Here is a 13,455-nt window from a genome sequence, read left to right on the forward strand (position 1 = left end):
AAATGAAAGCGTTGATAACAGTGATATCATTTCCCAAACCAACCAAGGGGAGTCCCATGTGAAGACACAGCCAGCCCACAAACCAAGCCTTACCAGCCTCACTCCACTTAGTTCTGCTTGTGACTCTTAGCCTATGCTGCCTTGTGGCATTACAGTTTTTGGAGGGACTATAAACTACAAACTGGTGTGGGGTGTGCTTTGTGGAACCAGTATAACTACTTTAACATTAGACCCTATCTTCTCAACCAGGCCATAAACTTCTGAAGTTGGGACCACAGAGTTTCTTAGCTTTTTGTAGCTCTATCACTTAGTATTATGCCCTGAATAGTGTAGGTGCTCCATAAAAGTCTGTGGGTGATGATGCCAGTAGCTAATCCCATGGAAAACCCAAACCACAGTGACAGAAATAGGGGCCTCAGATGACTAGAACACACAGGACCAGACCAAACATCAACGAGCAAACTGATCTTTAATTTGCTGACCTGGAAGGCTTGCTCTCCATCGTGGGCATGGGCCACAGCTATTTACACAGAATCATTGTACAATATTTACAGCAAGATGCTAGACACAGCATCATTCTGGATAGGCAAAGAAGGGGTAAGAACAGGCTAGGAAACAAAGCCCTGAAATCAAAGTGTAGCAGAAATCTGCAGGTATGAGCAGAGAGAAGGAAAAGGGCCAAGTCATGAGGGAGGTTGGTGAGGTAGATAGGAGGGAGGAAGAGGAAGCATCGAACCACCTCTGGTGCATGAGGGAAGAGTGTTCTGGGACATAAAGTCTTTAAAATTATGATTTGAAGTTTGAAGGGAGTAAAATCTGCCACAAGCCACCTTTGTGAAGAAAAAGAAGAAGGCAGTTAGAACCTTAGGGACCACACCTTCAACCTCCTCTACCCAAAAGTAATTCTGCTGCTGATTAAATTCGTAGGACAGGGAACTGAGAACATAAAAAAGAGATGCAGAGACAGAATCTTAAATAGACTTAAGAGAGACAAAGCAAAAAGAGTCAAGAGAGACACAGACAATACAACGGAGGAAAAGAACAAAAGCTCCAGTGGATCTGAACATCAGAATAGTCTTATTGACTTCACAAGTCACTCTTCCTCACCTCATCTTCCCCAAAGCCCCTCCCTCTACTCCTAAATCTCTGGATTTTTAACTTTAACCAAGGAGTAGAGGCTTGAAGCTGGTACACCAGGGATGATCTAAGATTCCATCTTACCAATTCAGGTCCCCTCCTTATCTTGTACCAGAGTATCAGGGCTTGAGCCGTAGCCAAGGGCAGATTAAGGTGAGAATAGACAGGATGGAGGACACGAGGCCACAAAGCCCCACAATCCCAGGGCCACAGCGCCAGAGGCCTAGTTTGTCCAGTGGAATGAAGAGATCACAGGCATTTCTGACTACATCCAGCAGAAGTGGGGGATGACTTCGAAGGACCCGAGCCAGGAGCAGGACTCGGAGCCGAAACTTCAGAGCCAGTTGGGGCAGGCCTCCTCCTGGAGACCCTGGACCCCCAGATCCCCTCATTTCAATTCCTCCTGGGACTCCTCCTCCAGAACCCTTCAGTCGCCGGCTACAAGCTGAAGACTCTTGTTCCATCAGAAGGCGAATCTCATAAGCATCACGGCTCAAGTTCATGATGAGGGAAAACAGATAGTACCTGGGATGTATAGGACAGAAGGGTCATTAAGGAAGGGCATGTATATCCATTCTGCATATCCAACAGAAGACTTAAATATTGTTTTTCCCATAATGCAAAGGGATTACACATTAGAACACCAGAAGTGAATGCTATTAACCACTACTAGAAATGTTCTCCCACCTTTCTGTAACATGTGTTTATGTGATCCTGGCTTAAAATGCATGAGTATCATCAACTCTTCCAAGATCAACCTCAAATTTCACTTTTCCACTTGGCAACCCATTAGCACACACACACATTCAACTTCAACTATAATAGTGCAAATTTGTTTTGAAAGAACAAGCTTCAGTTGTTTCAGAGACTCAAGACATATTATAGAACATTTAAATCCAATCTTTTTGTTAAAAAAAAAAAGTGAGGGGGCCGGCCCCGTGGCCCAGTGGTTAAGTTCATGCACTTCGCTGCAGGCGGCCCAGTGTTTCATCAGTTCGAATCCTGGGTGTGGACATGGCACCGCTCATCAAGCCATGCTGAGGTGGCGTCCCACATGCCACAACTAGAAGGACCCACAACTAAAAATATACAACTATGTACTGGGGGGCTTTGGGGAGAAAAAGGAAAAAAATAAAATCTTTAAAAAAAAAAAAGTGAGGCCCAGAGGTGTTAAGCAGCTTGTCAAATGTGTCAGATTATAAATTCCTTAAGAACAGTCTATGTTTTTGATTTTTAATCCACCCTGACAACAGAGGTCTGTACTCAATATAATTTTCCTACCTCCAAAATACATCTTGAATTTAACCACACCTCTTTATTACGCTCCACCACTACAGTCTAAGCCACCATTATCTCTTGCTTGAACTACTCCTTTAGTCTTTTAATTGGTCTCTCCAGGGCCACTCTTGCCCCTCTACCTCCAGCAATCTAATTTCATATAGTAGCTGGCATAAACGTAAATCACATCATTACTCCCCTTCTCAAAACCCTCCATGGTTTCCTTCCTATCATATTTAGAATAAAATCTAGACATCTTAGGCTTACAGAAGTCAACATCTGACCCTGCCTCTCTAACTCCATCATGTACCATTCTTTCCCTCAATCACTGGGCTCCAACCACATTAGTTTCTTTCTATATTTTAATCCCATCAAGCTTATTCCTGTTTTAGGACATTTACACTACCTAGTCTCTCTACCTGGAATATTCTTCCTCCAAAATCTTCACATGGTTGGCTCTTTCTTGCTCTTTGGCTCTGAGTTTAAATGTCACCTCTTCAGAGAGGACTTCTCTGACCCCCCTTTCTACAATAGCAAGCCATTTACTTTCTACCACATGATCCTATTTTAATTTCCTGCATGGCACTTACCACTATCTCATATTTTTCTTATTTATTGTTTCTTTGTTTGTCTCCTCCCATTACAATGTAAACTCCATAGGAACAAGGACCTTCTTGGTCTTTACCACTGTATTGCTTTGTCTAGACCAGTGCCTGCCAAGTAGTAAGAACTTGATAAATATTTCTTGAATGAAATGAATAAAGATGGCATATAAACTCTTCTAAGGAGTTGCTTTTCCATGCCACTCCAGTCATGCCTCTGCCCCCACCCCTCATATATCCTAAGCTATGTTATAGCTGTAAATCACTGAGAAAGATGAGAAAAGCAAGACATAAATAGAGATAGAAAGATGCTAATATGATGTAAAAGAACAAAGAGAATCATAGAGAAGCAAAAAACAAATATGGATGATATTTATACAGATAATTTTATTCCCAAATCGTATTTCTCTCCACCTTCACTACCAGCCAGCTCCTTAGTCCAAGCCAACATCATCTCTTGGCCATATTAGGGCATCTCCTCCTCTTTTGCCCTATTGCAATCCCTTTTCCACAATGCAGCAAGAGAGATCTTCTCTAAACACAATTTGAATCACATCACATCCCTGTTCAGAATCCATTGTACTTCGTATAAAATTTCAACAAAACTAAACAAACAAACAAAAATCTTACCTTTGCTTAAAACGCTTTGCATGAATGATCTAGCCCCTATCAAACCTCTCCAGTTTGAACCTATGCCCTCTACTTGATACTGTCCATCACACTGGCTTTCTTTATATTTCTCTAATCCCCCAAAGTCTTTCTTGGTTCAAGGTCTTAAAATATGCTATTTTCTATTTGGAAAGGTCTTCCCTGCCACTGTTTGCTTTGTCTAACTCCTACTTGGACTTCAGGTCTCACCTAACATATTACTTTCTCAAAGAGTTCTTCCCTGACCTTTCAATCTAATCTCCTTGTTATATCTCATAACACCCTGTACTTTTCCTTGCTATATCTGGTTTGGTCATTATTTGTTTTAATATCTGACTCCCCACTAGACTAGAAGCTTCATGAGAGCAGGAACCATATCTGTTTGGCTCTTTGCTTTATTCTCTGGCCCACTGTAAGCACTTACTAAATATTTTTAGAATGAATAAATGAGCAGGCAGTGAGGGGCATAACCTGTGGTATAACAGAAGCAGAATTAAAGCAATATAATAACTTATCTCACCCAGTCTTAGTCATTCATCATGGAAGAGCACCTATCTTCCATCTGCCCCCATTCATTATTTTCTGATAGTTTAAGATCTAAATGAAGATTGGAAATCAAGACCGGAAGATTTATTAAGATGCGAATATTCTGGGAAGACCCTGAGAGATCTTTTTCTCATAAAAGGCAAGCTATTCAGTATGGAGAATACAAAAGGTCTTGTTGGATAAAAGGATATCAAACCTGAATGAACGCTGGGCCCACTTCTCCTGATCCACACGGGGAGCTAGTCCAGATTTTCCAGCCCACAGGACATTGTCACAGGCGAAGTACAAAGCTCGATTGAGGTGACTAACAGTGATGCAGAATCTCAGGACAACATCGGATAGGTGCACAGCTCGTTTGGCTGACTCAAGGGCATCTGCTGAGTTACCCAGGCGTAGAACTTGTAGGGATTAGCAAGGGAAAACAAGGATTTGGAAGGAGAGAGACAAACAGAGGGCAACACACAGTGAAAGAGAGAAAGCACGAATATGAAAGTCGAGCAAGTGATAGAAACAATAACAGACAATTTTTAAAAAGAGCAGAAACACTTCTTTCTTTTTGACTTCAAAATTTAAATAATTTGGGGCTGGCCCCGTGGCCGAGTGGTTGGGTTCGCGCGCTCCGCTGCAGGCGGCCCAGTGTTTCGTTGGTTCGAATCCTGGGCGCGGACATGGCACTGCTCATCAGACCACGCTGAGGCAGCGTCCCACATGCCACAACTAGAAGAACCCACAGCGAAGAATACACAACTATGTACCGGGGGGCTTTGGGGAGAAAAAGGAAAAAATAAAATCTTTAAAAAAAAAAAATTTAAATAATTTGTGTCCTGGTTTAGTTTTCTCAAAATTGCCCCATTCTCTCCAAACCTTATTACTCTTTTACCCCTGCTCTCTTATCTCAATTGGAAAAAATAAAATCTTTAAAAAAAAAAATTTAAATAATTTAAATAATTTGTGTCCTGGTTTAGTTTTCTCAAAATTGCTCCATTCTCTCCAAACCTTTATTACTCTTTTACCCCTGCTCTCTTATCTCAATTGGGAGGCATGCAAAGGATAAAACCAGAGATCCAAATGAGGGAGACGAACTGCCAGAGAAGGTCAAAAACAGGAAGGGGAGACTAAGGCAGAATAGCTGGGGATGGAAGAAGTGTTGGGGTAATACAAGGGAAGGCGCAGTTACTTACGCTTTCTTCCTAGGCTCAGATGACCCTCCAGTTGTCGAATCTGTTTCTGTAACTCAGGACTGGCTCCATGTTTCTGCAGTGCATGGCCAAGAAGGGAGCAAGCATACTGGGCGGCTCTAGAGGAGAGGACAGGCAAGGTGAGGTGGAGATCTCCCTAATCTCCCCGTCAAAAACGCCCTCCAAAAGGCCAGTTATGGACTTCCTCTTTTCCCTCTTTGAGATGATACCCCTTCCTCCTCTTCATGCCCGTATCTCACCGTTTCTCCTCCAGGCCAGGGGAAGGGAAAGGCATACAGCATAAAAAGAAGCTTAGAAGGGGATGGGGAGCACTACTTAAGAGTTGAGAAATAAGAGACTTGACAATAATGAGGTCCGAAGAGGATGGCGGAGGCAGGAGGGGGTCCATGACAAGCACATCAATGTGAGCAGTATGTGATATGTGAGGGAATGAGGAACAGTTGGAGGGCAGATTATTCTTTAGTTGAACTACGAAATTTCAAGACCCCTGTAGCTGAATCGAGACCATAACACAGAGCGGAGGCAGAGCTGTTCCCGGGTGACAGTAAGCTGAGGGGACACGGAGACTTGTAGCGCCTCCTTTGCTGGGGGTGGCAGAGTCCGGGTCGCTATCCATCGCGGGGCGAACTCTCCTCATTCCACCACCGCCCAGTGAGGAAACTGTTGGTCTTATGTGGACACGGCAACCCTGAGCGGCCTCCCCACTGGCCTACTCGTGCCTCAGTTTCCCCATCTTTCCCGTGAGCAGAAACGAATCATCTCACGGCCTGCTCAAATTAGCTCCTAGAGGTCCATCTGGGCCCCCGTAGCCCGAGTTGACCCTTTTTGACCCCGGTAGTATGAACTGACCTCGCCTCACGTGGACCTTCCTCTGCCCGTCCTCCCCCCCATTCCTATTCAGGCCGCACCTACACAGTCGCTCCCGGGCTTGGCTCTGAGCACTGAAGCGGACCCAGGCGTCCATGACAGCGGCAGCCGCGGCTCAGCAGCCCCACTCCTTCTCCACTTCCCGCCCCTAGTCACGCCTCCACGACGACCCAACGGTGCCTCGCGAGGGACAAACATCGTCAGAAAAGAAAGCGAGTGGAGCCGGCCCCTGAAGCGAAATTCCAGAACGAGAAGCGCTTCCCTGGGCTACACCCGTGTGTTTTTGTGCGTGTCTCTGTCAGAGCGTCCTCTTATCAGAAGCTCTCTATTTCCTAACCACGCCTCAAAGGGCACATTCCTCTTTAAGTATTCTGGACCAAGGGCGGGGCCTGCAGGAGTAGGGGCGGGGCGAGAAGTCGCCACTGGGATCTCTGTGGCGGCTGGAATAGGGTTTCCTCCCGGGGTGCGTCCAGCAGAACACCCCCAACACACACGCACGCACGTTCTGGCCGAATCCAGGCTCTAGGGACTAAAGAGGTCTATGAAAGTAGAAGTCAGCACTAGATCCCTGTTCTCCGCAGGTCCCTGACTGTTGAACAGGTGACCTGCATAATAAAGATGAAGACAGAGACAGAGACTTTACTGGACGAAATTCGCAATAACCAGCTCCAAATCCTAAAAAGGGCGAAGAATCAGTGGCCGAAGCTAACCTCTTCATACCCACACCCCTTTTCCTTCTAGGCCACCATGTGTGCAGGCAACGGCACCCCTTGGGGGTCAGCTGCAGTGGAGGAGGTGTGGGGTGGATCAGGAGTAGAGATGGAGGATTCAGAGCTGCCCACGTTCTCAGCTGCAGCCAAGGTCCGAGTGGGAGTGACCATCGTGCTGTTTTTTTCTTCTGCTGGTGGGAACTTGGCCGTGCTGTGGTCAGTGACGCGGCCGCAACCCAGCCAACTCGGCCCCTCTCCAGTGCGGCGACTCTTTGCCCATTTAGCAGCTGCCGACTTACTGGTCACTTTTGTGGTTACGCCCCTAGATGCCACCTGGAATATCACTGTTCAGTGGCTGGCCGGGGATATTGCATGTCGGACACTCATATTCCTGAAACTAATGGCCATTTATGCCGCAGCTTTCCTGCCTATGGTCTTTGGGCTGGACCGCCAGGCAGCAGTACTCCACCCACTTAGACCCCGCTCAGCTGGAAGGAAACTTCTGGGGGCAGCCTGGGGACTTAGTTTCCTGCTTGCCTTGCCCCAGGTGAGTAACCTGTGGGGACTCAGGGCTAGACCGTATAAGAATTTGGGTACACAGCGTGAGCCTCCGGAGTCAAGGGGTGTGCTTGGCCGTGCTCAACCGTTAAACCTCAGCGGGAGCCTGTGCTCTCTTTTGCAAGTTAAGATCACTGCAGGTTAATTTGTATCTCTGTAAAGAGGGTACCTCTTGAAAACAGTATCCTGTATCTGTGCCTCTTCCTTCAGCTTTGTTTTACTACACTTAACTTCCACCCCTTTGCATCCTCCCAGTCCCAGCTTTCTCAGGAAATTGTTGCTGAAATACTCTAGGGCAGGGAGGTCTGCTAACAAGCCCGTGAAGTCAGGGGCTTTGGGTAAAACTTTGTGGTACACTCATTCATCGATTTAAAAGATAATGCGCATCATCCCCAGGCACACTCAAATGCTCTATCAAGGATACAGCCACAAAGTCCTGCCTTCAAGAAATTTATAGGCTAGTGCAGGAGACAAATTGGTATGCAATTACAATACAGTGTGTAGTCAAGTGTTACGCTAAAGGTAAGCAGAAGGAGCTAAAGAACAAGGGTGGGGGAGGTGACTGACCCACTCTTGGACTGTCAGGGAAAGCTTCCTAGAGATGTTAAAATTTGATTCCTGACAGGTGTTAGACAAGTTAAAGCAAGAGGAGGGTAGACTGTAAAGGATCTCGTGGTTGCAGCTAAAGTTGAGGGCTACAAAATGGTACGTAATGAGCCTGGAGGGTAAGGATGGGCCAGATCACAAATATTAAGTTTGTACTTTATCCTGAAGGCAGTAAGAGACACTTAAGTAAAAGGTGGAGAGTAATATAATCAGATTTCTATTTTTTACTCTGGCTTTTTGTGGAATGGGTCAAAACCAGGGAAAAAAGAGAGCATCAGAACTTAAGTACTAGTTAACCAAATCTCAATATTGAAAATGAGCTAGAAATCTAGAAAAAAGCTAAATATGAAGCAGTTCCCTCAAAACAAAAACCACTAGCACCATCGGGGTGGAGGGGCTAGAGGAGCATCTGAGACTAGGATTAGGATTAAGTCTGTAAGGGTCTAAGAGGGCTATGATTTCAGATGATACACTAGAGTCAGATTTAAGATTTGATCCTTAAATCCTCAAATATTAGAAATATAAATACATGTATGTTCATATACATACGAAGCAAATTTTAGATGTGGACTGGGAATTAGAAGCCTGTTTTTGTTGCATTGTTTGCTTGTTTTACTTTGCTTTGTTTTTGGGGGGTTGTTTTTTTTTTTGAGTCTAGGCGCTACCACTAACTAGCTGTGACTGGCTAAATCATACTTGAAATCCATGGGCCATAAAATGATGGAATAGGAGAGGAATTTCACCCTTTCACACAGGCTGACAATCTGACAATAATTGCAATCTCCATTTGCTTCAGTGGCAAACTAGTGGTGAGATATGTGCAAAGGTGGTATTTTTGGTTCCACGTTAGCATCCCCTTGTATAAATGCTGCATTGCCCATATGCTGTATTTAAAATACGTGTCAATAAACTTTTTTTTTTTTAAGTGTGGTGTTAGTGTGGTGGGTGAGTATTGGGGTAGTTAGAAATTTTTTTATAGGCTCAAGTTTCCAAGTATCAGAAGCGGTTGAGAGAAAGGTTTCTACAGTAGGTGGTAAATTGCATATCAAATAGGGGAAAGGTGGGACAGAAGCAGGGCTAAGGACCAAGTTACAAGTCCAAAAGCCTTGGCTATTTTGAAACCCCTTCTCACAATGTCTCAAGTACTTCTAGGCATAGTGCAAAAAAACCCCCAGAAGTATATGGACTCAAGATAGGGAAAGAGGAGAGATTACTCCCCAACTAGCTCAGAGTAGCCTGATGGTAACTCCAAGCAGTTTATAAAATTGTATGTCTATGGCTGATACTATTCACCTTTCCTAAAAGTCCCTCATGCCTGCTAAAATGACTTTCCCAAATGCCTTATATCTAGGAATCTGATAGCTACTGGGCTTGTCTTTCTCAAATAATCTACCTTACCTGAACCAAGGTACTAACCCTGAAGCTCTAAACTGAAAAATACTCTACTAATTCAAATAAAAAAATCCAACAATTTACCAAAAAGGGGGAGCGTTGGCCAACAGCATTTTGAAAATGTTAAAATTTATTATTTAACATTATTTCACCATTATAGTTATGGTATGTAAGACTATTACTAAAGGTCACTTCACAGAGTAGCTGCAAAATGGCCTGAACTTTTAGCAGCACCCATTTTATACAAGATTTCTTTTTTCCACAGAATTAATCAGTCAAATCAGGAAATTCATTTTGGCTAAAAATGTTGGTGAGGTGGTAGAAATATCTTTTTTGTAAAGTGCAATGTTTGAATATATGGGAAGGCAGGATTTTTTAAGTCCCAGGATTTAACAAACTTAATGGTTAGCTCCATAGTCTACGGGGAAGATAGGGATTTTCAAGATACATTTCTAACCTTTTAAAAATGGCATCATGGATGAACCGCTGCTTAGCACTGCATTGCTCTGCACAGAATTAAGGATAAATTGGAAGGAGATAGTGTGACATTGGTGGGTAGGTTGAAGGGGAGGGGAAGAGGGACCAGTTCTAACAGTCCTTAAATCCACTCCAGCTGTTCCTGTTCCATACTGTCCGCCGAGCTGGCCCAGTCTCCTTCACTCAATGTATCACCAAAGGCAGCTTCAAGGCTCGATGGCAAGAGACCACCTATAACCTCTTCTCACCTTCTGCTGCCTTTTTCTGCTGCCACTCACTACTATGACCATCTGCTACAGCCGCATTGTCCTCAGTGTGTCCAGTCCCCAGACAAGGAAAGGGAACTGTGGTGAGACTCCAATCCCCTGGCCCTAATCCATACCCTTAAGCTATTGCCTCTACCCTCATTTATTTATCTGATAGCCATCTATCATATAGCTGTGACAAAACAAAAATGAGATCCTAACCATATCTCTAGCACCTGATGCTGCACATAATTTTACTGAATGCCTTCAAGTCTAACCAGCCTCTAACCATCCTCTGAAGCTGAGTTAGCTGGGCAAGGATTAAGGAGAAAGGTGATCAGTATTCTCCTTTACTTTTGGACACCATCAAATCTTAAAGTAGACTTAGTACCTTCATATAACAGAGCACCTCAATCAAAACCTTTTCTCCAGCATATTTGTCATAATCCCTGGTGGGGAGGGGAGCACAGATTCACAGGTTGGGAAGGCAAAGAGGATTTGCAGCATTACCTCCTGTTTACAGCATTCTCTTCCTTGTAGGGTGAGAGCTCCATCTAACTATCTCTGCCTATCAGTTCACCCTAAACTCAGTTCAGAAGCTGAGTGGTTCTGAATTTGAGTATATTTTCTAAATTCCCAGCCCCTGCCGGTGAATTTGCCCTCCGCCTCTCCTTAGACAATCGCTCCCATGTTTGTCTGCGGGCCCTGCAACTGGCCCTGCTTGTCTTGCTGACCTTCATCCTCTGCTGGACACCTTATTACCTGCTGGGTCTGTGGTACTGGTTCTCTCCCACCATGCTAACTGAAATCCCTCCCAGCCTCAGCCACATCCTTTTCCTCTTTGGCCTCCTCAATGCTCCTCTGGATCCTCTCCTCTATGGGGCCTTCGCCCTTGGCTGCCGAAGAGGGCACCAAGAACTTAGTATAGACTCTTCCAGGGAAGGAGGGTCTGGGAGAATGCCCCGAAAGGAGATTCAAGCTCTTAGACAGCTGCAAGTACAAACAAATGTGGCAGGAAGAAGGGCAGGAGAAACAAAAGAGACGTTCCTATAACATCCATTTGCTCAGAACAGAGTATATAGAAAAAGAATAATTATTCTTTAATATCATGAGAACGTCTCACTTCTACCCGTGCTTTCTTACCTTCCAAGAAAAAGAAATACTAAGCAGTGTCTCTACTTTAACCGTAACTGAGACTTGAAACTATGTCTAACGTAGAAACTCACACAGAATTCAGTTTCTGGGAGAAGTATCTTCACAGTGACCTCATTCTGCCTTACTCTAAATAGTGCTTCAGAGCTTCCAATGTCAGAACAGAAAAATAACTTTAAATGTAGAAAACAAAAATGAGACATTTATTCAAAACTCAAACACTAAGCACATAGGGTAAGAGATTAAATATAAACATAGTGAGTTCCAGCCCAGCCCTATTTCTCTAAGGCTGCATGGTCAAATGGGAACTCTGGAGAGACCACCTGGACAACAGATCTTGTCAGCGACGCCTCCGGTCTGGACTCCTGCTGCGTCTTCGGCCACCTCTAGGGAAAAGGAAGGGGGAAGTCCATCAGAGGGACATAATACAAAGTCCTTATTCTGTTTCGTTCACATTCCCTTTACCAAGATAGTGTTTGCCCTCTCCAGTTTACCTCCTCTTGCCCTTGGGTGGACCCCGAACAAAACACCAGTCCACGCTGATTGGCTGTCCCATCAAATCCTGGCCATTGAGTCCTTCCATAGCAGCCTGAGCCTCTTTATATGTTTCATACTCAACTAGAGTATACCCCTGGAGCAAGGGAAAAGACAGATATCAAAACCCTCCTATTCCACCAAACATCACTGAGTATCTTCTTCCTCAAATCTAAATTCATATTCAAATAGAAAAATCTATAAATTTTAAACAATGAATGTAAATCATATATACCTACTGTATATACAACATGTCTATTTCTGTCTCTCTTTGCTGTGTCTAACAAAATCAATTTCCAATGTCATTTTATTTCAACTTTGCTTTTGCCCAACCACAGCAAACACGAGAGAACTACCAATGATGTCTAAAGGTTATGGGGGAAGAGGCAATGGACTGTCACTTAGGATACCTTCAGGTATCCTGTACGCCTGTCCAAGTTGAGGTGGATGTTTTTTATTTCCCCATACTCTGCAAATTTGTCATGGATGTCTTCTTCGGTGGCTTCCTCATGGACTCCAGTGACAAAGAGAATCCAGCCTTCAACAGCTGTTGGGGAAGGGAAGGAGGTTGTTTGAGTACATGAGAGAAAAACTTCAAACAAGATCACAGGAGCAGAGTGAGTGTGCCGACTCCAGAGATTGGTTAAGCTATCTCTGACCCCATTCCTACTGGGTTTTATTTTATTGGTCTCTAATTCTCTACAAACACAGATCCCTACAGGCTCCATTTTACTTACAGCGTTGTGGTCCGGGTTCATCACCATCTTGCTCCACACTGTCATAATCCTCACGCATCCGCGCTCGTGACCCCTCTTCTATAAGGAACACACACGAGATCACTGGAAATCCTCCTCCCACTGTTTCACATGAGTCGGAACGGGAACGCCAAAACTCGTAGCTCTCGCCATTCTGGACCCCATTTTTCCCACAAACACTCACCCGAGCCAAAGCCGCGGCCCTTCCGTTTCTTCGCTTTTTCTTTTAGTTTGTGGATGCTCTCTGGAACCCCAGAAGTGAAACAATGAAATAAGACAACATTTATTTAAAACAACAGTCTCTTTCCCAAGACATTATCTGAAAGCCGGCCCCACCACCTCCAGTCCCAGTCCCTTCCCTGTCCCGCCCCCATCCCTCCCGAAGGGGGCGGAGTCTCTAATCCAACCGAAACCCAGTTCCCCGGCTCCCATCCTCCCTGCCGGGGAGAAGGGAGATTATGTTTTCGTATTACGCCCTTCTCTCGCACCTTCCCCGCTTCCCGCAGCTGCCTCCACTGTCCTCACCGTCCCCATCCTCATCCATGGCGAAATCCTCGCCCCCAGCCTCATGAAGATCCAGCACGTCCGCCATCTTGCCTTCGTTCTAACTCTCGTCCGTGCCGCTCAGGCACTAGGCACCTCGGGAAACTGTCGCGGAGAGGAAAGGTCGCCAGTCAAGTTGACCAATGAAAAGCTAACTCTAAGTCCCGCCTCCGGCGCGGTGAAAGTACGAAAATAGAGGCGGGCCT

General features: G+C 44.9%; 3 protein-coding genes across 6 annotated transcripts; 1 reads left to right on the plus strand and 2 right to left on the minus strand.

Moving 5' to 3' along the window:
* Nucleotides 1-450: 450 nt before the first annotated feature.
* Nucleotides 451-6,622, minus strand: PEX11B (peroxisomal biogenesis factor 11 beta). The gene is made up of 4 exons (XM_014867061.3): nt 6,319-6,622; nt 5,393-5,508; nt 4,408-4,609; nt 451-1,662 (listed from the first exon to the last, which is right to left on the minus strand). The coding sequence occupies exons 1-4, from the start codon at nt 6,372-6,374 to the stop codon at nt 1,257-1,259; spliced, it is 780 nt and encodes a 259-aa protein (XP_014722547.1). The 5' UTR covers nt 6,375-6,622; the 3' UTR covers nt 451-1,256.
* Nucleotides 6,623-6,874: 252 nt separating this feature from the next.
* Nucleotides 6,875-11,486, plus strand: LOC106847655 (gonadotropin-releasing hormone II receptor-like). The gene is given in 5 exon segments (XM_014867054.3): nt 6,875-7,534; nt 10,157-10,264; nt 10,267-10,369; nt 10,906-11,303; nt 11,306-11,486. Coding segments are annotated over 5 exon segments (1,161 nt in total). The 5' UTR covers nt 6,875-7,024; the 3' UTR covers nt 11,348-11,486.
* A 113-nt stretch (nt 11,487-11,599) lies between these two features.
* RBM8A (RNA binding motif protein 8A) lies at nt 11,600-13,424 on the minus strand. 4 transcript variants are annotated; one of them, XM_014867053.3, is made up of 6 exons: nt 13,232-13,424; nt 12,891-12,950; nt 12,689-12,763; nt 12,362-12,498; nt 11,912-12,048; nt 11,600-11,803 (listed from the first exon to the last, which is right to left on the minus strand). In XM_014867053.3, exons 1-6 carry the CDS (start codon nt 13,296-13,298, stop codon nt 11,758-11,760), a joined length of 522 nt encoding a protein of 173 aa, XP_014722539.1. In that variant the 5' UTR covers nt 13,299-13,424; the 3' UTR covers nt 11,600-11,757. The 4 variants fall into 4 exon arrangements, with proteins under 4 accessions (XP_014722539.1, XP_014722538.1, XP_070353910.1 ...); XM_014867052.3 differs by having other exon boundaries at nt 12,689-12,766; nt 13,232-13,410; XM_070497809.1 differs by having other exon boundaries at nt 12,689-12,766; nt 13,195-13,371.
* Nucleotides 13,425-13,455: the final 31 nt, after the last annotated feature.

Source organism: Equus asinus, chromosome 25, assembly GCF_041296235.1.
Source record: "Equus asinus isolate D_3611 breed Donkey chromosome 25, EquAss-T2T_v2, whole genome shotgun sequence".
NCBI lineage: Eukaryota > Metazoa > Chordata > Mammalia > Perissodactyla > Equidae > Equus > Equus asinus.